This window comes from Neomonachus schauinslandi, chromosome 11 (assembly GCF_002201575.2).
Source record: "Neomonachus schauinslandi chromosome 11, ASM220157v2, whole genome shotgun sequence".
NCBI classification, from domain to species: domain Eukaryota; kingdom Metazoa; phylum Chordata; class Mammalia; order Carnivora; family Phocidae; genus Neomonachus; species Neomonachus schauinslandi.
In genome coordinates, this window is record NC_058413.1 from 2,820,448 (window position 1) to 2,843,731 (window position 23,284).

At 52.0% G+C, this 23,284-nt stretch overlaps 1 protein-coding gene across 1 annotated transcript in view; it reads right to left on the bottom strand.

Moving 5' to 3' along the window:
- The window catches only part of LOC123326203 (SH3 and multiple ankyrin repeat domains protein 3-like), a 38,809-nt gene extending 18,781 nt beyond the window's left edge, over positions 1-20,028 (bottom strand). The window contains exons 1-4 of the mRNA XM_044919542.1: positions 19,962-20,028; positions 19,541-19,872; positions 16,468-16,539; positions 14,192-14,300 (exon numbers count right to left, since the gene is read on the bottom strand). Of these exons, the coding sequence (XP_044775477.1) occupies positions 14,192-14,300; positions 16,468-16,539; positions 19,541-19,872; positions 19,962-20,028 (580 nt within the window). The remainder of the gene's footprint in view (positions 1-14,191; positions 14,301-16,467; positions 16,540-19,540; positions 19,873-19,961) is intronic.
- Positions 20,029-23,284: the final 3,256 nt, after the last annotated feature.

The window sequence follows — 23,284 nt, forward strand, 5'->3', positions numbered from 1 at the left end:
GGCTGGCGGTTTTAGAAGCACAAAGGGCAGAGACGGGCCCCGACCTGGAGGCAGGACTGGGAGCGCTGCGGAGGGGCGCACAACCCAGGATGCTGCAGTTTATAGCAGCACGGACAGAAACGGAGACAGTGTGGCCTGGAGAGCTCACTGGAGAACAGACTGAGGTCTCTCTGCTCTGACTCGCGGAAGAGATGCGGAAAGGCGCCAGAGAACAAAAGCCCCAAAGACTGAGTCTCACTGAGCCCATCCCCCGCCACAGGGGCGCAGGGCAACTCCGCCCAAACAAGGTTGCCTAACAGCGCGGCAGGCCCCTCCCGCAGAAGACAGGCTGGGAAAACAAGAGGCCAGCAACCCTAAGGTCCCAAGAAAACAGGTGCATCTTGCTTGGGTTCTGGTCAATAATTTGGACTCTATACATTCCCTCAAACACCCATCAACAGAATGACTAGGAGGAGGAGCCCCCAAAACAGAAAAGACTCAGAGATTATGACTTATGCTGCAGATTTACAAATGGATGCAGACATAACCAAGATGTCAGAGGTGGAATTCAGGCTAGCAGTTGTGAAGACAATGGCTAGAATGGAGAAATCAATTAATGGCAACATAGAGTCTCTAAGGGCAGAAATAAAAGGTGAATTGGCAGAACTTAAAAATGCTATCAATGAGATCCAATCCAATCTAGATAATCTAACAGCTAGGGTAACTGAGACAGAAGAGAGAATAAGCAATCTGGAAGACAGTATAATAGATAAAAAGGGAAAAGAGGAGGCCAGGGAAAAACAACTCAGAATCCATGAAAATAGAATCAGAGAAATAAGTGACACCATGAAGCATTCCAATGTCAGAATAATTGGAATCCCGGAGGGAGTGGAGAGAGAGAGAGGGCTAGAAGATGTATTTGAGCAAATCGTAGCTGAGAACTTCCCTAAGTGGGGAATGAAACAAACATTCGAGTCCTAGAGGCAGAGAGGACCCCTCCCAAGATCAAGGAAAACAGGCCAACACCCCGGCATGTAATAGTAAAACTTGCAAATCTTAGAACCAAGGAAACCATCTTAAGGGCAGTTGGGGGGAAGAGATTCCTTACGTACAGAGGGAGGAACATCAGAATAACGTCAGACCTATCCACAGAGACCTGGCAAGCCAGAAAGGCCTGGCAAGACATATTCAGGGTACTAAGGAAGAAGAACAGGCAGCCAAGAATACTTTATCCAGCAAGGCTTTCATTTAGAATGGATGGAGAGATGCAGAGCTTCCACGACCGGCAGAAGTTGAAAGAATATGTGACCACTAAGCTGGCCCTGCAAGAAATATTAAGGGGGGTTCTATAAAAGGAGAAAGACCCCAAGAGTGATCTACAACAGAAATCCACAGGGACAATCTATAAAAACAACGTCTTCACAGGCAACATGATGACAATTCATATCTTTCGATAATCACTCTCAACGTGAATGGCCTAAACGCTCCCATAAAACGGCACAGGGTTGCAGATTGGGTAAAAAGACAGGACCCATCCATATGCTGTCTACAAGAGACTCATTTTGAACCTAAAGATACATCCAGACTGAAAGTGAAGGGATGGAGATCCATCTTCCATGCCAGCGGACCTCAAAAGAAAGCTGGGGTAGCAATTCTTATATCAGACAAATTAGATTTTAAACTAAAGTCTGTAATTAGAGACACAGAAGGACACTATATCATTCTTAAAGGGTCTATCCAACAAGAAGATCTAACAATTGTAAATATCTATGCCCCCAACATGGAAGCAGCCATCTACATAAGCCAACTGTTAACCAAAATAGAGTCATATTGATAACAATACGTTAATTGTAGGAGACCTCAATACTCCACGCTCAGCAATGGACAGATCATCTTAGCAGAAAATCAACAAGGAAACAAGAGCTTTGAATGATACATTGGACCAGATGGACCTCATAGATATTTACAGAAATTCCACCCTATAACAACAGAATACTCATTCTTCTCGAGCACACATGGAACTTTCTCCAGAATAGACCACATACTGGGTCACAAATCAGGTCTCAACCGATACCAAAAGATTGCGATTATTCCCTGCATATTCTCAGACCACAATGCTTTAAAACTGGAACTCAATCACAAGAAAAAATTTGGCAGAAATTCAAACACTTGGAAGCTAAAGACCACTCTGCTCAAGAATGTTTGGGTCAACCAGGAAATCAAAGAAGAACTTAAACAATTCATGGAAATCAATGAGAACGAAAACACATTGGTCCAAATCCTATGGGATACTGCAAAGGCAGTCGGTCCTAAGGGGGAAATACATAGCCATCCAAGCCTCATCAAAAAAATAGAAAAATCCCGAATTCACCAACTAACTCTACACCTTAAAGAACTGGAGAAAAAGCAACAAACGACACCTAAGCCACACATTAGAAGAGAAATAATTAAAATTAAAGCAGAGATCAATGAATTAGAAACCAGAAACACAGTAGATCAGATCAATGAAACTAGAAGTTGGTTCTTTGAAAGAATTAAAGATCGATAAACCACTGGCCAGACTTATCCAAAAGAAAAGAGAAAGGACCCAAATTAATAAAATTATGAATGAAAGGGGAGAGATCACGACTAACACCAAGGAAATAAAAACAATTATTAGAAATTATCAACAACAGGGGCGCCTGGGTGGCTCAGTTGGTTGAGCGACTGCCTTTGGCTCAGGTCATGATCCTGGAGTCCCTGGATCGAGTCCCGCATCGGGCTCCCTGCTCGGCAGGGAGTCTGCTTCTCCCTCTGACCCTCCCCCCTCTCATGTGCTCTCTCTCATTCTCTCTGTCTCAAATAAATAAATAAAATCTTTAAAAAAAAAAAAAAAAAAAAAAAAAAAAAGAAATTATCAACAACAACTATATGCCAATAAACTGAGTAATCTGGATGAAATGGAGGCCTTCCTAGAAACCTATAAACTGCCAAGACTGAAACAGGAAGAAATTGACAACCTGAATAGGCCAATAACCAGTAACAAGATTGAAGCAGTGATCAAAAACCTCCCAAAAAACAAGAGTCCGGGGCCTGATGGATTCCCTGGGGAATTCTACCAAACATTCAAAGAAGAAAGAATACCTATTCTACTGAAGCTGTTTCAAAAAATAGAAACAGAAGGAAAACTTCCAAACTCATTCTATGAGGCCAGCATTACCTTGATCCCCAAACCAGGCAAAGACCCCATCAAAAAGGAGAATTTCAGACCGATATCCCTGATGAATATGGATTCCAAAATCCTCAACAAAATCCTAGCTAATAGGATCCAACAATACATTAAAAGGATCATCCACCACGACCAAGTGGGATTTATCCCCGGGATGCAAGGGTGGTTCAACATTCCCAAATCAATCAATGTGATAGATCACATTAATAAGAGGAGGGAGAAGAACCATATGGTCCTCTCAATTGATGCAGAAAAAGCATTTGACAAAATACAACATCCTTTCCTGATTAAAACTCTTCAGAGTATAGGGATAGAGGGAACATTCCTCAAGTTCATAAAATCCATCTATGAAAAACCCACAGCGAATATCATCCTCAATGGGGAAAAGCTGAGAGCCTTTCCCTTAAGATCAGGAACACGTCAAGGGTGCCCACTCTCACCACTGTAGTTCAACATAGTACTAGAAGTCCTAGCAACAGCAATCAGACAACAAAAAGAAATAAAGGTATTCAAATTGGCAAAGAAGAAGTCAAACTCTCTCTTTTCTCAGACGACATGATACTTTATGTGGAAAACCCAAAAGACTCCACCCCCAAATGACTAGAACTCATCCAGCAATTCAGTAATGTGGCAGGATACAAAATCAATGCACAGAAATCAGTTGCTTTCTTATACACTAACAATGCAACTGTAGAAAGAGAAATTAGAGAAACTATTCCATTTACAATAGCACCAAAAACCATAAGATACCTCAGAATAAACCTAACCAAAGAGGTAAAGGATCTATACTCTAGGAACTACAAAACACTCATGAAAGAAATTGAAGAAGACACAAAAAGATGGAAAAATCGTCCATGCTCATGGATCGGAAGAATAAACATTGTTAAAATGTCTATGCTGCCCAGAGCAATCTATACCTTCAATGCCATCCCGATCAAAATTCCAATGACATTTTTCAAAGAGCTGGAACAAACAATCCTAAAATTTGTATGGAATCAGAAAAGATCCCGAATCATCAAGGAAATGTTGAAAAAGAAAAACAAAGCTGGGGGCATCACGTTGCCCGATTTCAAGCTATATTAAAAGCTTTAATCGCCAAGACAGCATGGTAATGGCACAAAAACAGACATATAGGCCAATGGAACAGAATAGAGAGCCCAGATATGGACCCTCAACTCTATGATCAAATAATCTTTGACAAAGCAGGAAAAAACATGCAATGGAAAAAAGTCTCTTCAATAAATGGTGCTGGGAAAATTGGACAGCCACATGCAGAAGAATGAAACTCGACCATTCTCTAACACCATTCACAAAGATAAACTCAAAGTGGATGAAAGACCTCAATGTGAGACAGGAATCCATCCAAATCCTAGAGGAGAACATAGGCAGTAACCTCTTTGACATCGCCTACAGCAACTTCTTTCAAGATACATCTCCAAAAGCTAGTGAAACAAAAGCAAAAATGAACTTTTGGGACTTCATCAAGATGAAAAGCTTCTGCACAGCAAAGGAAACAGTCAACAAAACAAAGAGGCAACCCACAGAATGGGAGAAGATATTTGCAAATGACACTACAGATAAAGGCCTGGTATCCAAGATCTGTAAAGAACTTCTCAAACTCCACACCCAAAAAACAATCAAGTCAAAAAGTGGGCAGAAGAGATGAACAGACACTTCTCTGAAGAAGACATACAAATGGCTAACAGACACATGAAAAAATGTTCATCATCATTAGCCATCAGGGAAATCCAAATCAAAATCACACTGAGATACCACCTTACACCAGTTAGAATGGCCAAAATGGACAGGGAAAGAAACAACAAATGTTGGAGAGGTTGTGGAGAAAGGGGAACCCTCTTACACTGTTGGTGGGAATGCAAGTTGGTACAGCCACTTTGGAAAACAGTGTGGAGGTTCCTCAAAAATTTAAAAATAGAGCTACCCTATGACCCAGCAATTGCACTCCTGGGTATTTACCCCAAAGACACAGATGTAGTGAAAAGAAGGGCCATATGCACCCCAATGTTCATAGCAGCAGTGTCCGCAATAGCCAGACTGTGGAAAGAGCCAAGATGCCCTTCAACAGATGAATGGATAAAGAAGATGGGGTCCAGGGGCACCTGGGTGGCTCAGTTGGTTAAGCGACTGCCTTCGGCTCAGGTCATGATCCCAGAGTCCTGGGATCGAGTCCCGCATCGGGCTCCCTGCTCAGCAGGGAGTCTGCTTCTCCCTCTGACCCTCCTCCCTCTCATGTGCTCTCTCTCTCTCAAATAAATAAATAAATAAAATCTCTAAAAAAAAAAAAAAAAGAAGATGGGGTCGATATATACAATGGAATATTACTCAGCCATCAGAAAGGATGAATACCCAACTTTTACATCAACATGGATGGGACTGGAGGAGATTGTGCTAAGTGAAATAAGTCAAGCAGAGAAAGTCAATTATCATATGGTTTCACTTATTTGTGGAACATAAGGAATAGCATGGAGGACATTAGGAGAAGGAAGAGAAAAATGAAGGTGGGGGAATTGGAGGGGGACATGAACCATGAGAGACTATGGACTCTGAGAAACAAACTGAGGGTTTTGGGGGGGGGGATGGGTTAGCCCAGTGATGGGTATTAAGGAGGGCACGTACTGCATGGAGCACTGGGTGTTATACGAAAACAATGGATCGTGGAACACTACATCAAAAACTAATGATGTATTGTATGTTGACTAACATAACATAATAAAATTAAAAAAAAAAAAAAAACTTTGGTGGATCAAAGGACACCATCAAGGAAGTGAAAAGATGACCCACAGAGTGGGAGAAGGTATCTGCAAACCACATACCTGATTAGGGATTTGTATCCAGAATATATAAAGAACATTCACAACTCAACAAGAACAGACAAATAACCCAATCAAAACGGGGGCAAAGGATACAGATAGACATTTCCCCAAAGATATACAAATGGTCAAACAGTCAATAAGCACATGAAAAGATGCTTGGTATCACCCGGTCATTAGGGAAATACAAATAAAACCACAGGGAGATATGACTTCACATAAGATGGCTGTAATAAACAAGAGAGGTGACAGGAAGGTTGGCAAGGCTGTGGAGGACTTGGACCGCCCATGCACCGTGGGTGGGATGCCAAAGGGTGCAGCCACGCTGGAAAACAATCTGGCAGCTTCTCAAAAGGTTCAACACGGAGTTACCGCAGGGCCCAGCAGTCCGCCAGGTGCGTGCACGAGAAGGATAAAAACACGCGTCCACAGCAGCCAAGAAGTGTGAACAGCCCAAGCGGCCCCAACTGATGAGTGGATGAACAAAAGTGGCCCATCCAATGGAACGTCACTTGGCCACAAAAAGGGACACAGCACCATCACACGCTCCCACCTAAATAGATGCTGACACCATGCTGCTGAGTGAGAGAAACCAGTCACAAGGGACCTTGTACTGTGCAACTCCATCTCTCTGTAACGCCCAGAAGATGCAAATGCGCAGAGACAAGAAGTAGACCGGGGGCCGGGGAGGGGGCGGGGGAGGGGGCTGCCGCGTGACCGCAGATGGGCACGAGGCCTCCTGTTTGGGTGTCCTAAAGACAGCGGCGATGGTACAACTCTGAGCAGGTCTTTAAAAAACCATTGAATTGTACACTTCCAATGTGGTATCCAAATTTAGTGGTATGCAAAATGCATCTCAATAAAGCCTTACAAAACACAAAGATGTAAGTTACATCTTCATAAAATTTTTAATAAAAAATTATACACGCCTTATGGTACTAACATTGAATATGCTGCAAAATAGACATAGACAAACGTTTTTAAAAGGAAGACAAAGTTTGGTGTTTCCGCCCTGCACCTCCTCTGTATAGTAAAAAGACTGGCACATCCTCCAGGTTAAGGACCTCTGACTACTCACAAGCTTACCAGCTGACACGTCCGCAGCAACCACGCCACCTGCCGTACCTGCTGAGGGGTCATGCACGAGCTCAGCCCTCCTCCTCTCCCAGCACCTGCTTGCAGAGTGCGTGGGGCCCGGGCTACTCACTGCCCAGTTACCACAGACAGTAGGGCAGGCGGGGACCGTGGGCCTGGAAGGCCCTTTGCAGGATGGACAGCTCTGTGGGGACACACCAGCGCCTCCAGCGTTAGTCTGCATTCAACGTTTCAGGGTTAAATCATGAGAAAGCACAGACTCTTCCAGCTGTTAGACTAGTCCACTCGGATATCTGATTAACACCCCATCCCCACCACGGAAGAGAACGAGATCCACAGCATCTTCTCTGGTGCGTGGTTGTCGACGAGGTGGACACTTTCTCATGACGAGTGCCCAGGTGAGCATATGAGACTCATCCAAACGACCCACAGGCCTCTGACGCCAGTAAGCAGGTAAGGAGGGTGGTGGCAGTTTTCCCCAAGTGGTCGGCCCCTCTGAACATTCTGGCAACTGCTTCTCACAGGAGCCCACGAACTGGGGGGCTGGGGCTGGGGGTGGGCATTGTTCTTGTGCTTCCTGCCATTTCCCACGAACGGAAGAATCATGACCGTCCTCCTGACATTCTCCCAGACCATGTGCTGGAGAGGAGACGGCCCCACGGGCAGGTGCTTGGTTATAGAGGTTTGTGAACAGAAGCGGACATGACTCACTTTCGTGTGAGGAAATCTTCGACGACAGGAAAGACACAGAAGAGAGGCAGGTGTGGAGAAGCCGGGAAAAGAACCGGGCCTCCTATTCCAGACACAACCCTCTGTTGCCAGGAGGAGGGGTGGCCGGTTTTGAAGAGAACAGGCAGACCTGGTCTGGGGAATCCCGCGGGCAGGGCTCCCCACAGCACCAGGCCCAGCCCTGTAGCCGGGTTCCCGGCTTAGGCCATCCATGCAGGCTCGTGGAGGCAGGAGGCACGTGCGAATTGCTTCAAGGTCGGACACGTTAAAAGTGGACGGTTCTTGTTCCCGGACGGGGGTGGGCAGCCGGGGGTTCTCTTCTGAGGGAGACTCATGGGGATTCACGCGGTCTGACGCAGACACACAGGACCTACCAGATCAGGAACTGGAAAGGGATGGGACCTTTTGAGCAAGCAAAAACGCAAGCCTCAGAACGAGCAGAGAACACCACAAACCTACTAGAACAGATACAATGCAGGACGCTGACAGCACCCATCCAGCACTAGGAGCCCCCATCCGCTGCTCGCAGGAACGCAAAACGGTGCACGGCTTCGGAGGGCACTGTGGCGGATTCTTACAAAACCACAAAAATGTTTTAGCGCATCTTCCAGCAACTGTCCTCCTTGGTATTCACCCAGCTGATGTGAAAACTTACATCCACACCTCAACCTGCCCACAAAAGTTTACAGCAGCTTTATTCATAATAGCCCCAAACTGGAAGCAGCCAAGATCTCCTTCCACAGGGACGGGTACACAAACCTGGAGCATCCATATAGTGGACTACTATTAATGAGAAAAAGAAAGCGCTATCAAGCCACAAGAAAATATGGCTAAATCTTGAATACATCCTGCTAAATCAAAGAAGCCAGTCCAGGGGTGCCTGGGTCTCAGGCAGTTACGCAGCCGACTCTTGATTTCGGCTCCTGTCATGATCTCAGGGTTGTGAGATCGAGCCCCACATAGGGCTCCACGCTCAGCATAGACTCTACTTGTCCCTCTCGCTCTGCTCCTCCCCAACTCATGCTCTCTCTCTCTCAAATAAATAAAGTCTTAAAAAAAAAAAAAAGAAAGAAAGAAAAAGAAGCCAGCCTGAAAAAGCCACACTGCTTGATTCCAATTATCTGACATTCCAGAAAAGACAAAACTATGCAGGAAGTAAACAGATCAGTGGTCCCAGGGGTTGCAGAGACGGGCAGGGTGGAATGGGTAAAAAGCACCGAAGATTGTTTTAGGTGATGAAGCGATTCTCTATGACCCTGTGCAGTGAACACAGGAATCAAACATCTGTCAAAATCATAAACTCCACAGCACACAGAGTGAAACTCAATGCATGCACATTTTTAAATGAAGTTTTAAAAATTCATTGAGAAGACTGTGGGATCCTGGTTTGGAATGCAGAATGTGACAAGACTGGAACTGTATTACAAATGTAAGAAACAGCCTCACTGGAGGGAGCAGGGGGCAGGTGAGGGGAATTAAGTGCCTTCCGGACGGGCGTGGTCTGCAAGACGAAAGGCAAAGCAAACCCAGGTAAGCGCTGTGCTCTTATCAGCTCAGAAAGTGGCCTCTGACATGTGGTGCAGGTCAACAACTGTGAAACCACTATTCACGGGTCCTGGGATTGAACAACTAGATAAACAGATGGCAGAGAGTGGCAGCCAGGTGTCTCACTATCGGTGGGGAGGTGATGGATTAGCCAGGGAAGGGACTGCATGGATCCATGTGGCCGTGGATCAGACTGGAGACCTCAGTATGCACTCACGTTGAGCTGAATACAGATACAGATGGTTACACACAGAAGCATTTGTAGATACACACATATTCACAAGTCAGTACACACACACACACACACACACGGTTTGTTGCTCCGGAAGCGAGTGCAACCCAACAGCAATGAGCACACCCAGCACCCAGATCTTGGTTCCTACGACCATTCTCCAGTAAGAGGAACCAGGCTCCTGGACAACTGGCGGGGTCTAGGTCTGGGCAAGAAATACACAGGATGAACCTGGGTCACCTTCTAGTACCAGAAAGTAAGCAAGGGGTCAAAAACTAATGACCCACACTGTTGGGGTCTGTCCAAGGGACTCAGGAGCCAGCCGAAAGAGCTCCCAGTGGCCAGAGCTGGAGCAGTGGGAGCAATGAAATGAAGCATGGGGTCCTGACCCAGATCATGAATACCCATCAGTCCACATGGATAGGAATAACTGAGGGTAAATGAGTATTAGAGTAAATAAATGAATGGGGGAGAAAAGGCAAACCTCCATGCAGAATTCTGTCACATGTGTGGATACTCTGTCCTCGAGGACATGGCACTTAACTCCCCGTGTGTTGGCTGTGGGCTGTGCTTAGTGGCTTCCTTCCAAAGATGACAGTCCGTAAAGGGGAAAAGAGAGGGACCGTACAGCTGGGACCTGATGTGCACCCCAGCCAGGTGACCAAGGCCACCGTCATGGGGACGAGTCCGGTGTGGAGCACGAGCCCGGACGTGATGGGGTGGGAGGGCGTTTCACCCTGGGGTCCTCCCCCCCAAACCCACAACCCGGTCTGACCACGATGCACACACCAGACAAACCCCAATAAGGGGGACATTCCACAAAATGCCTGACCAGTTCCCAAAATGGCCAAGGTCAGCACAAACAAGGAAAGCCCTAGAAACTGTCACAAGGAAGAGGGTTCTACAGCGACAAGACAGCTGTGTGCCATGAGGGCTCCTGGGGCAGAAAAGGGACATTAACTACTAATAAACTATGAAGAAAGCATGCACTTTAGTTAATAGCAACCTATCTGGACTGGTTCATTAATTACAAAATGTACCCTACTCTGGTAAGGCAGGAATCAGTGAAAATGGCCTACAGGGTGCAGGTGGAACATTCTGGAATATCTTCATAACAATTCTGCAAATCAAAAACTGCTCTAACATCATTGTTATTCTTGTGTAGGCATTAAAGGCTCACAAGGCTCGTGCTGCAGGTGATGGTGTGATGGGACAATGCTGCTGCTGACCCGTCCCCAGCTGGCCCCCTGAGGAGATGCTCCTGACCACAGGGCCTTTGCCCATGGCCATGTGTATGGCCATGTGTGCGTGTCGTGACATGGGTCGCTGTGAGGAGTGCCAGAATGACCTCCTCCGCCCCTGGCCAGCCCTGGCAGATGTCCCAAAGCCCAGGGCCCCTCCTGCGGGCCCTCGCCCCTGTGCTCACCCCAATTCCTTACTTGCTTGACAGTGCTGCATCTTCCTCGGCTACGTGCACCTTAATGAGTCACCTAGACCCTTACTGAAACATGACCCTGAAATAATTGGATATTCTATTCCCATTTCCAGACAAGCCTCTCTGTATCAGGAAGTGCGTCTGACCGGGCCAATGCACCTGGACCCCCTCCGTGGCGGGGGGGGGACAGTCTTCCCGCAGACCTCATCTGTCTGTCTCCCACCCTCTGCACACTGATGTTTACGAGGTTCCAGAACCATGTCTGCTCAAATTGCCCCTCTCCTGTTTACCCATCCAAGAAGCCCCTTCTGTTCTCAAAGCCAAGGCTCGGAGGGGGCGCTGCTTCAGTATACGGGGATCCAGAGTGTCCATGGAAGCTTCTAATTGGGCCGTGTGGGAGCCAGGAGGGGCTCCCGGGAGCCGGGCTGCAGTGACACGTGGAGGCGCGGGGCACGTCTCGGCACAGATGACAAATAGCAGCCTGACAAGCTGATGAGCTACCACCGCCCTGGAAACTAACTGCGTAATTGGATCTCCTAAGTGAAGTCCAGACACATCACAGGTGCCCGGTGAGATCCACTCAATCAATGAAAATTCTGTTTTTTACTTCTCAATACGTGCTAAGAGTTGAAAGATGTTTCTGGCTTTATTAACACCCCGCCTTTGTTGTGCCTGGGCTTCTTGCAAGCTTGGGAACACAGCATGAAATAAAAGCATTAAACTAATTTTTGCTCAGATTGTTAGTTTTATTTCCTTCCTCGGGGCTCAGAACACCACGCGTCTTGTCCCAGAGGTTCCAGTCAAAGCAGGAGATGTGCCTCGAGACCCCAGTGGGCGAGGCTTTATGTCTTCATACAACTTTAGCCGTTACTTATTAAAATTTCCACTAGACTAGGCACCAGATGGTTAGCTGTAATCACAGGCTGCTTTGTTCCCATTGACAGGTTGTTCCATGGAGATTTCTTTACCTCCTGTGTATCCCTCAAGCCGAAAGGGCCGCTTCCCCAACCTCGGGCCCTTGACACATCACTGGACCCTAACAGGTCCTCACGTAACCACAGCTGCAATTATTAAGGGTCCTGGTCACGCTTAGGGTGACCGACTGTGCCAGTTTGTTCGGAAGGAGACTTCCGAACGTGGGACTTTCAGTGTGAAAACCCAGGCCATCCCAGGAGATTCCGGACAGGTCGGTCACATGACCTGTTGTCTAGACGCAGCCCATGAGAGCCAACCACGGGTCGTCCCTGTGGGTCCAAAACAAGGAGAAAACACCTTGAGATCCCGTTGTGCTGCTAACATGACGGGACCTTTCTGATGGACGACACTCCACGTGTGAGACACGAAACACACACTGCTGGTGGATGCCTCGATGTTCCCGGCCCTCAGGTACCGTCATCGCGGAGCACCTCACACTGCCGTTCTCCCGCGACCCTCCGCGGCCGGGGCACCTCCCCGGACTGCAACCTGGGAGCGCTCACCTCCTGTGGTTGCCGTCCCACACTCATGGCTGTCTCAGACATGTGACGGCTTCTGGGGGTGTTGGCTTCGGGAGGGAGGCAAATGGGTCCCCAGGTAAAAGGCTGGCCCAAGGAGGAAACCACAGACACACAACCTCTCCACGTGTGCCCTCCGTGTCCCCCCTTGCCACATGTCCATCTCCCCGCATCTCAGGCACTGAAGCTGTGGTCAGAAGTTAAACTGCGGAGACACACGCGTGAGCGGTGATCACGGATCACGGCACCGCAGCGTGTGCTGGGCGGGCACGGGCACGGCTGGATGGGCACAGGTGGGGTCCTGCCCCAGCTCCAGGGGTCAGAGGAGCCCCTAGCGATGATGAGAAAGCTTCGTTCTTGAGCTGACACCTGCACCTGCCGTGGGCTCGGTAACCCATGTAGGTGACAGTGGTCCAGGCACAGAGCTGGCCAGTCACCAGGAGTGGGGGAGTGGGCGCCACAGGGACTGAGTCCAAGGGGAACGCTCTCCAGCCTGGGGTGACCAACCTAGGGGGACAAACGCCCCCAGGTGCCATGAAGACTACCTGAGCCCTCTCGGCCAGCCCAGCTCGCCGTGTCCCACTGCACAGGCTCTCAGCCGGGGACTGCGCTCTGCCCCAGGGGACACCGGGCAATGTCAGCACACAGTCTGGCTGTCACAGCTCGGGGTGCGACTAGTGCCTGGGGTGGAGGCCAGCAAGGCTGTAAACATCCTACAACCCAGGACACAGCCCCCCCACAGACAGCCATCCGGCCCCACAACGGAGTACGATCCCGCCACAAAAAGGAAGGAGATCCTCCACCACTAGGACAGCATGGATGGACCTCGAGGGCACCGTGCGAAGTGAACTAAGTCAGACACCACGTGATACCGCTTACACACCGAATCCAAAAGCACCGACCCCCAAAACACAGAGCAGACTGCTGGCTGCTGGAGGCGGGGTGGGGTCAGCATGCAGGTGGCCAACGGTACAAACTTCCAGTCCCAGCTGAGAAAGCAGATCTTGGAAGTTCTCATCACAACTGTAACTCTGTGCTGACCCATGTAACCAGACTTGCGGTCCTCAGTGCACAATGTAACCAAGTATCCAAGTATCCAATCCCGAGCCCCAGCCTGAAACTAACACGGTGTTACAGATCTGCTATATCTCAATAGAACTAGGGGGGAGGGAAGATGAAATCAAAATCAACGCTCATTTGGAATTGTTTAAAGAAGAAGAAATTGTCCAGCCCCACAGTCACGGGCGCTGAGTTCGGGAAGCTCTGTGCTGTTCTGACCCACGAACGATGAGCAGCCCACATGCGTAAGGAGGTGGGTTTCCAGCAGGGGGAGCAAGACGTGCGCGTGTAAGCGCGTCTCCCACGGCGGACACAACAGCGCCACACGCCTTACCATCCATCCTTCATTCCTTCGCTTACCCCACAGCAGTACATGAGCACCTACTGTGTGCCAGGCACCATGCTGGCTGCACACCTCAGCCCTTCTCATCCAGAACTCACACGGGAGCAAAAAAGTATTTTCAAAAACCCAGTAAAATGGTAAGTGTTGCACGTACGTGTGGGGTCTGATAACAGAAGCACATTTTTGGACTGCGCCCGCGCTTCCGCGAGGCTTACCGGAGTCCTCCCCCACCCAGGACCCACCTCCAGTGTCCAGGTCATGGAAATTCGGATCCAGGCCTCGTTCCAGCATTTTGACGATCTTCTCCACCGAACGGTGCTGAATGTGGTCCATGAACTTTTTCAGATTGGTCTAAGGGGAAAAATAAAAAAACAGAAATGCCTTTACAGGTCCCAGGAAGGCTCCTTACAGGGTGCACTGCAGTCTGGAGAGGGAGCCGTCCCTGCACGGGGCACGGCAGACCCGCCAGGCAGGGGCTCGCTGCACCTGGAGCCCCAGCGCCAAGCGTGGAGTCCGACAGCACCGGACAATGTAACCAGCCTGTCCTGGATGAAGGTTCTAGAACTCTCTCGCCTTTCACATCCGTGCCAAGAGCCACGGGACGTTCCTTCGCTTCTGAAAGGATGAGCCACCTGGACCACTTTGATAAACTACAGTGTCCAGGGTCCACCCCAGAGCTTCAGACTCCCATCTCCGGGGAGCGAGGCCCGAGGATTGACATTTGTGCAGTCTAATCTCTTAAGCAGCAGCTGCAATGGAGAGCAGATAGGGGAGCCTCTCGCTCCGCTAATCCGCTTTCTGGTGAACCCTGTGACTACGTGGACAGAAACAGGGATGCCTGGTCACAAAGCAATTCAAGGTGAAGAGACAATCACTTCCCATGGGGTCAAAACGATCCGTGGGTCAACCCCGGTGGGGAGGGACGTTTCCCCAGCTTAGCCCGGCCTTGTCTGTAACAGAAATCATGATTTCCTGCCATGGAGCAGACAGCCCCAGCCTCCTGAGGATAACCATGGTATCGCGTCTGCCTCCATCTGAAGAAGCAAACTCTTGACACAGGCTGGATCTCCACCTGCACACTCTACCTACATTCCAAAGCCAAAATTAACAAATACCCAAAGACACAAGACACACTTGTGGAAACATTTTAGTAATTGATTTTTTTTAAATCCAAAAAACAACATTTTTATCTATACTTTAAAAGGTCATCAAAAAAAAACTAGAAGCTTGCAGACCCTGGGGTTGAAACACCACCCCCCAGGCGGATTCCAGGGCTGGGCGGGAATGTGCACGAGGACCCGGGGTATTAGTTGTGCCACAAAGCTGTCAGTACTCCGAGGACGGTGGGGACACACCAGAGGGCAGGGAGCCAGGCAGAAGGGCCGCCACCGGCCACCTCTGGACAACTTGAGCACATTAATAAATAATGGTGCATCATAACCCGTTGAGCACAATAAAGATCCACGCACCTGTTGTGATACAAATGGGGGACAGAACAAAAGGCGGGGGAGCCCACTGGTTGCGAACATCTGCTGTGGGCTCACAGCACCAGGTAAGCTCACCTGGGCAGCACCAGGGTGAGCCATGGGCAGTGTCCACGCAGTTCCCGACACGGCCTTTCCCTGTGTGCCACATCCTCGAGAATCCTCCTCGGCGCTAACTTGGGTGCGACCACGCTCCAGCCCCAGCACCCCGACAAAGGGCAGGAGTTCCTGCCCGTGGACACGCACAGCGACCCCGACAAAGGGCAGGAGTTCCTGCCGCAAGTCCAGCCAGGAAGCCAACGCTCACGGACCGCAGCCCATGGCTCTTGACCTCAACCCTCTCCTTCCCGCCGCTGCCGGCCACGACCACGGGCGGGACTCACCTCCCTGCGGTTTGTGTAAACAGCTCTTTAATCGCTCTGGTTTAATGTGTCCTGTCTGTCAGCAGTGGTGGCTCAGAGAGAAGGGCTTCCCCTCCTCCCAGAAATACCCAGGCAGGGACGTGCACACAGCAGCGTCCCCTCTGAGGCTGTCCACGGGCAAGTTGTCACCCAGCATGTTTTCGTCACCCAGGAGAGCATGGCCAAGTCCGGGGGCTCTGCTGGGCACCCGGGAGTGCGTGTTCATTCACGTGCTTTAGTCAGGCCCACGTGGGCCACGCCCAAAGAGGACACCCATGCCCAGGCAAGGCGTGCACCTTCGCTACCATGCACATATCCGAACCCAGCCTGTTCCAGAGCCCCGCCCTCGAGGAAACCTCACGCACCCCTGCCCGAGCCCCCACCGGCTTCACGGAGCACCCCTGCCCCCGAGCAGCCAGGCGGGCCTGGGGGAGTGATGGAGAGAGGCATCCCGGTGCCCCTGTACATCCCGGGCCCGCCCACCACGATGTGCACATGGCAGGTGCCCGGGGGTGAGAGGGTGCCCCCCAGGAAGAGGAGCAGGGTGCCCAAGGAGCTCCCCTGACCTGCAGAGACAGAACGCCACATACGAGACATGAGGCTGGCGTGTGAAAGCCAGCCATCCCCGCCTACCTTTGTGTGCAGCTTGGCCAACTGCTTCTCGTCCAGATTGGATTGCTTATACACGCGCTTCTTGTATCGAAACTGCACAGAAACGGAAACAGGAAAAGAGAAGACATGTGACTACGTCACGGAGTACTCCACGGAAACACGGCCTTGTCCTCAGCGACTTCGCGGAAGGCTGGGGGCCCACAGCAAACTCCTCCCACGTCAGGTAAACTCACCGTGTTCCTACTGCAGACCCTGACAGCGCAGGAATCGCACCTGTGAAGGCCCGCGGCCACGTGGCTGAAAAGCCAGGGAAAGAAACCAGAGCAACCTGAGGGGACGGAGGAGTCAAATCCTCCCACGGAGAAGCCACGGCCGGCGCTCCTCTCATGAGCCCTGATCGCGGTCCTCAGAGCCGTGCGCGTGGCCCCGTCAACAAACCAGGACGAGTCTTCCACACCCACCCCTACGAAGCCGGCCTGGTGAAGCCAGCGTCCCCGCTGCCGCCTCCGCCTCCACCCCCGCCCGGGACTCTCAGCGACGTTCAGTCCCTCAAACACAGCGCCTCCTCTGAGCCCGAAACTACACATTTTGCTCCGAGGCAGTCAGTGCCCAAGAGGAACCTACAGGTGTCAGTCAGCCTTGAACCCCAGCACCTACAACTGATACCCCGCCCAGGGGCCCCCACCCCTTCGAGGGACACGACTGAAGGCTGGGGTGGGTGTCAGGATTTGCACTCACTAAGATTCCCAGCTGAGGCATCTGCTCCGAGTCCAGCCTCGGCAGCGTCCCACCAGCTTTGGCCGGACACTCCCCCCATCTGAGACTCAGCTTCCTGATCTGTCTGTGCGCCCAGTGCCCTGGGCTGCAGGGAGCCCCTTGTCCCCCTTGTCTTCCCCCATCAGACCTCCGAGATTTCAGGAGTCCCTGGTAGTGACGTCGGGAGAGGTGGGGACTCACTAGCTGACAAGTCTAATGGAGTTCAAGTCTCATGGACTTCTGGTTATAAAAATACACTAGGGCTGGGGCGCCTGGGTGGTTCAGACACTGAGCGTCTGCCTTTGGCTTGGGTCATGGTCTCAGGGTCCTGGGACCGAGCCCTGCATCGGGCTCCCTGCTCAGCGGGGAGTCTGCTTCTTCCCTCCCTCTGCCTCCCTCTCTCTCTCTGCCTCTCATGAATAACTAAATAAAATATTTAAAAAAAAATACACTAGGAATGCTACCGCCTCTTGGCAGGACAGGAAGTGCTCGGAGGAGGATGTCTGTTTCCAGAGTCACCAGCATTTCCAGCTCGTGGCCGCAGAGGGATGCAGGCCCTGGAAGGCAAACCCTTTCCTGCTGTTTCCTCCATGTTTCCTAAGCAGCCAACCATATTCTACGGAAATTCTCGGAGGCAAAGAGCTCACGGCCGTGCCCGCCCCTGATGTGTGGAGCGCCAGGCCCGTCTCACTCTGCACCGAGGGTCACCTGGCGGGACAGAGGCGCAGGGAGCTGGCTACGTGGAGGTACATCGGGTCTCTCACAGCAAGGAGCTCACCAGCTCGTGCATGGAGCACCTGGCTGGAGCCTCAGGCCCCCTGAGCAGGCACGACTCACGCTCCCCCGATTTCAAAGCTGGGAACCCGAGGCCCAGAGAGGCTGGGTGGAGGACTCAGGCTGCACAGCTCCCAGGACTGGACCAAGCCCCCCGTGGGGCAATGCACACGCAGGAGCAGAGATGCTCCCCCGCACATCTCTCAGCTCGGCTCCTGGGACACAAGTGGCCAGACAGGACACGGGGGGGGGGGGGGCGAATGCGTGTGCCTGTCCTTCTAGAAACAGCAGCAGCACCCTGCCCAGGTTACTGTGCATCCCCACACCCTCCCATTCGGTTCTCAGGGGTGAGTGGGGACCAGCCAGAGTCGCCTCCTCCAACAGCCTCCCGGATCAAGCGGAGGCTCTGGACGTCCCGGTCTTCTCGCCGGGCTTCACTGTCATTACAGAAATCACCAGTCCCTGAAATGAACCGTTCATTTACTGTTCCCAGTCTGTCACCTCCCACTCGAGTGTCAGCTCCATAAGACGAGAACCCTGACACCTTGTGCCTGGTGAACATGCTTAGAAAGCGTCTGGTACCTAGGCCCCCAACAAGGGCTTTTTTTCTAATGGATACCCGTTTTATGGATGAGCAAACTGAGGTCAGAACAGGGAGCCACAGGACACCAAGTGGCACCCCATCTTTTCCTCCACCAAAACCCCTCCCTCCAGGCTGACAACTGCTCCGTCTACATGGGGATCCCCAAACCTCAGCCTCAATGTCACTATCAGGCTTAGAAATGTGCAGATGAGATCCAGCCTTAGTTCGTGACCTCCTGACCTCAGAATGATCTCCTCACTGTGAATGCTGTAGAACACACTGAGGGTGCCGAAGGGCCCGCTACGCTTCCGCACGTGCGGCGTCTCCCTGTCTGATGGGGCTGAGGTGAGCGTCCTAACCCGCCGCTCCCAGTCCCGCCATACAACATGAAAAAAGCCGCTCGCATGGCAGTCTCATACGTCACGGGGCAAGACCGTGTGTGAACCTGGGGATGCAGCCAGCCGGGGGCCAGAGCAGCAGGGACTGATGTCACACGTACATGGAAGTGCATCTGGGTGCCCAGCTTGCACACTGACCCGTCACACGGCAGGCCCACGGCCACGGCAGGTCCGGGCCCCCTGGTCATTCCCCGGCAAGAAGCTGGAAGTCATGCTTCGGGTCAAAGCTGGACGGCCCCTGGCCACCCCACACCCCAGGGCAGGAAGACCAAGTCGGGGAGGCAGACACAAGCCCCATCCTGCACCCCCAGACCCGCAGGTCCCGGTGACGTGAGCCTGAGTCAGACCCCTCGTGTGCGCATTCCAAGATTTCTCCCCAACAGATTCATCCAATCCACAGTAAGGAACCAAAGGGGTCGGAAACCGTGCAGGTGTCTGAAATTCCCAAAACTAAGGGCCACCTCAAGACCCCAAGCTCACTTTTCATGTGGGGGTCATTTCCCAATCCAAATCATATCTGGAGTTCCGTTAAGTCCTCCCCGCCCCCCACCCCGTGACCGGGCCACGAGGCAGCAGGCAGTACCTCCAGGGAGGGGACGCCCTTGCCCACAGGCTGCGGGTACTCGCGCAGGAGCCGCTCCTCGTCCAGGAATTTCCCGTCCCGCCCGTTGCTGGCTGGCTGGAACAGCCCGTAGTTCAGGACGTCCTTCAAGCTCTGGGTCAAGGAGCACAGAATCCGCTGCTTCGCAACCCACACGGTGGCGTCCGGGTTAAACCGGATGCACTTCTGCGGGGAAGGACAAGACACCTGGTCAGTGGCACAGCCCACGCCCACCCGGCACGCGGCCAGAGATGTCCAGGTGTTTCCATCCAGGTCCTCTGCGCGGCGGGACCCCCAGCGTTCCAGGATGTCGCCTGGACGGAAACCCTGAGTAAATACAAAAGGAGAACGGCGGGGACAGAACCGTGGGCTTCAGTGGCCTTGACTCAGACCCCCGTGGCACCTGTGGTGTTTTTACTGCCTTGGGCTGCTCCTGCCCCCGCGTGGAGCTTCTCCAATCCCAGCGCCATGGCAACAGTGCCGACCCCCCCCACCCCCACCCAACAGAGCACCTGGGGCAGCAGGTCCGAGTCGGGCCCCCAGCTACACTTCTCACGAGCGTGAACTCAGGGAAGCACACTGTGAGGACCGCGGCTCAAGCAAATTACAGCATGATTTAATCTTCACATAGGCGGCACTTCGACATCTCAGGTACGGACGGAGGTCTCCGCTCCTGACCTCTTGGATAGGAACGTCCGCGGCAAGCATCTGCTTGCCCACATGGGCTCTGAACGTAACAGCCCTGGGACACCGAGCCCACCCCTCCCAAAGCAGAGAGGAAGGCAACAGTGAAACACAGTGTGATTTAAAAATCCCATCAGTTGCCACAAGAGCAATTTTTAAAGATTTTCTTTATTTTAGAGAGCGAATGAGTGAGAGCGAGAGAGAGCATGAGCTGGGTGGGGAGGCGCAGAGGGAGAGGGAGGAGCAGGCTCCCCGCTGAGCAGAGAGCCCGATATGGGGCTTGATTCCGGGACTTGGGGATCATGACCTGAGCCAAAGGCAGACGTTTAACTGACTGAGCCACCCAGACGCCCCAAAAGCTCATTTTTCAATAGTGTAGACTGTGCCTGCAAATCAATCACAAACACTTTTCAAAAACCTAGCAGTGCTGCTAAGAACCTGAAGGCCGTGCCCTGGCCATGCTCCCGGGTCCCTTCTGTGAGAGTTCAATAAGCCACAAAACACATACACCAGGTCACATCTGCTTCTAACAGAGCCTTCTCGTTTTCTATTGAATTAAAATTATGTTCTATTGAATAGCCATTAGCAGGAGCTCAAGGGCTTGCTTTGTCACTGCAAAAACCTTCAGAAAGGACAGGAGGCTAGGACCAACTGTCTCCGGGGGGTTCTGCACGCCCAGGAATGCAGAGGCCCTCCTCCGTGGGTCCTGAGCCTGAGCCTCCGGGAAGCTAGCTGCTCTCAACAATGAGGAGCGTTCAGCAGTTTGGCCCAGGAAACCTGACCTAGCAGGCATGAATGCTCCGTCTGTCCCTCGCCAGTGTCAAAGGCTGAATTCAGGGGTAACCTCAGAGCTCCTCCTGGGGCTACTAGGCTGGGTGGGGGCCGGATGCTCGCTTCAGAGACGCTTCATGACTACCCGCAGCCCCGCCCAGCCCTGGCTGAGTGAGGAGAGTATCGGGAAACTTCGGCAAGACAAACTAGATCTGCCCGACTGACCAGGTGGGGGCAGTGATAACTCGCCACTTTCTGTTTTGGGAGTCCCCACTGGCCTCCGGTTCCAACCACACAGACACCCAACTCAAATTCCCTTGGATACCAGCACCCTAGGAAGGCCTGGGGCCCCCACACGGCAGCCGCAGCAAAGGGACTACCAGCGGGTGAACGCAGAGCGGAGCGCGGGCTGGGACCCGCTCCCAAGGGACCCATGTGATCGCAGGTGATCGCGGGTGATCACAGAGTGCCCACTCCACTTTGGGCAGAGCCAGGGATGCGGAGTCTGTGCCCTGGGAGGGCCAGCCCTGCACAATGAAGAACCATCCCGCTCTAAGAAACATCAAGAAGGCCCCATTCAGAAACTTCCAGAAGGAGCAGGAGCTCAGCGGTCAGAAAGGCGCTTACAGCCCGACTGCTCACACTAACCTTGTGATCCTGGGCGAACCCACCAGCCCAGCAGTCCCCGTTCCCAGGATGAAAATCACGGCACCTACACGTACCTAGCTCGCAGGGCTATTGTCAGGGTCAGAGAGAACGTAAATAATCCACGCAATTGGGGGTTGACTGTGTCCTGCAACATGCTGATAACCTAACCACCTTTATCTGTGCATGTAATTTATTTGGAAGTAGGGTCTTGGCAGACGTCATCAAAATGAGGTCATAACAGAGTAGGGTGGGCCCCAATCCACCATGACTGTGTCCTTACGAACAAGGGAAACTTGGACACATGTGCACATGCCACGTGAAGATGAAGGCAGAGACGGAAGCGTGCATGTACACGTCAAGGAGCTCCACAGATCGCCGGCAGACCGCCAGCAGCTGGGGCAGAGGCCTGGCCCAGACGCTCCCTCCCAGCCTCAGGGAGGACCCAGTGCTGCCCACGTCCAGATCTCAGACTCCAGCCTCCGGGACCAGGAGACAATGTCTGCGGTTTAAGCCCCGTCTGCAGGAGCGGGTTGCAGCGGCCCCAGGAACTAACATGTAGAAAGCTGCATCATGCCCACCATCCTCTTGGAGGAGAGCTGGGAGGTCTGAGCACCCTGCTCCCTGGTAAGCCCTTTCCTTCCATGTACAATGGGTGCTCCCTGCGTGCTCACACCTGCCACCAGAAAACCACGGTGCAGCCAGTGCAGAAGGCACCGGACAAATCCGGCTTCCCTTGCTCACCTACCCCTCGTCAACCCCCTTCCTTACCCAGCACCCTCCTCAGGCAGAGCCCACTGCAAGAACAGTCCTGGCATGGGTGATCCAATCAGTGGATGACAGCTGGAAGCCACAAAACCACAATGAGCAAGCCAGCTCTAGGCCATGTTTGAGGTGGTGATGGGATGGAAAAGCGGAAAACAAATGTGCAACGAGTCCCCGAGGATGCCCCGAGGGAGGAGTAAGTCAGGGCTCCTGGGAGGGCACGCACACCCGGGACCATGCCCTCAAACGAAAAGCCACGTGAGAGTTTGGGATGGGCATTTCACGTGGCAAGCTCAGCGCAGGATCAGCAGGGGACAGATCTGGGAGAAGTGGCGAGTCTGGCAGGTAGAGCACCGACAATTTCCACTATAAGTGACCTTTCTGCAGTCCACTCTCACCTGATGCAGTAGTAAGAGCAAATGGTACCATATTCCTGTCTCCCTACAGCATGGTGAGATGGGTATTCTTCATAATCTGTTACAGGTACTCCCAGGTAAGCAATCTGCAAGAGGACTCACACAGTACCGGGAACATTGCAGAGAATGTCAGGAATCCCAGAGCCCAGCCACTGACCTGAAGGGCTGCTTGAGGGAACACCTTTACTCTCTAGCTTCTGTCTTCTGCATAAAGGGTCCTGTACCAGCACTGCGGCTAAGGGTCTTGACCCTTAAGGAGCTCAGAGCCTGGTGGGAGAGGACAATGATGGTGATGGTGGTGATGATGATGATGGTGATGGTGGTGATGGTGATGATGGTGGTGATGATGATGATGGTGGTGATGACGAGTACGGTGATGATGATGGTGATGATGACGACGATGGTGATGATGGTGATGATGGTGGTGATGACGGTGGTGATGGTG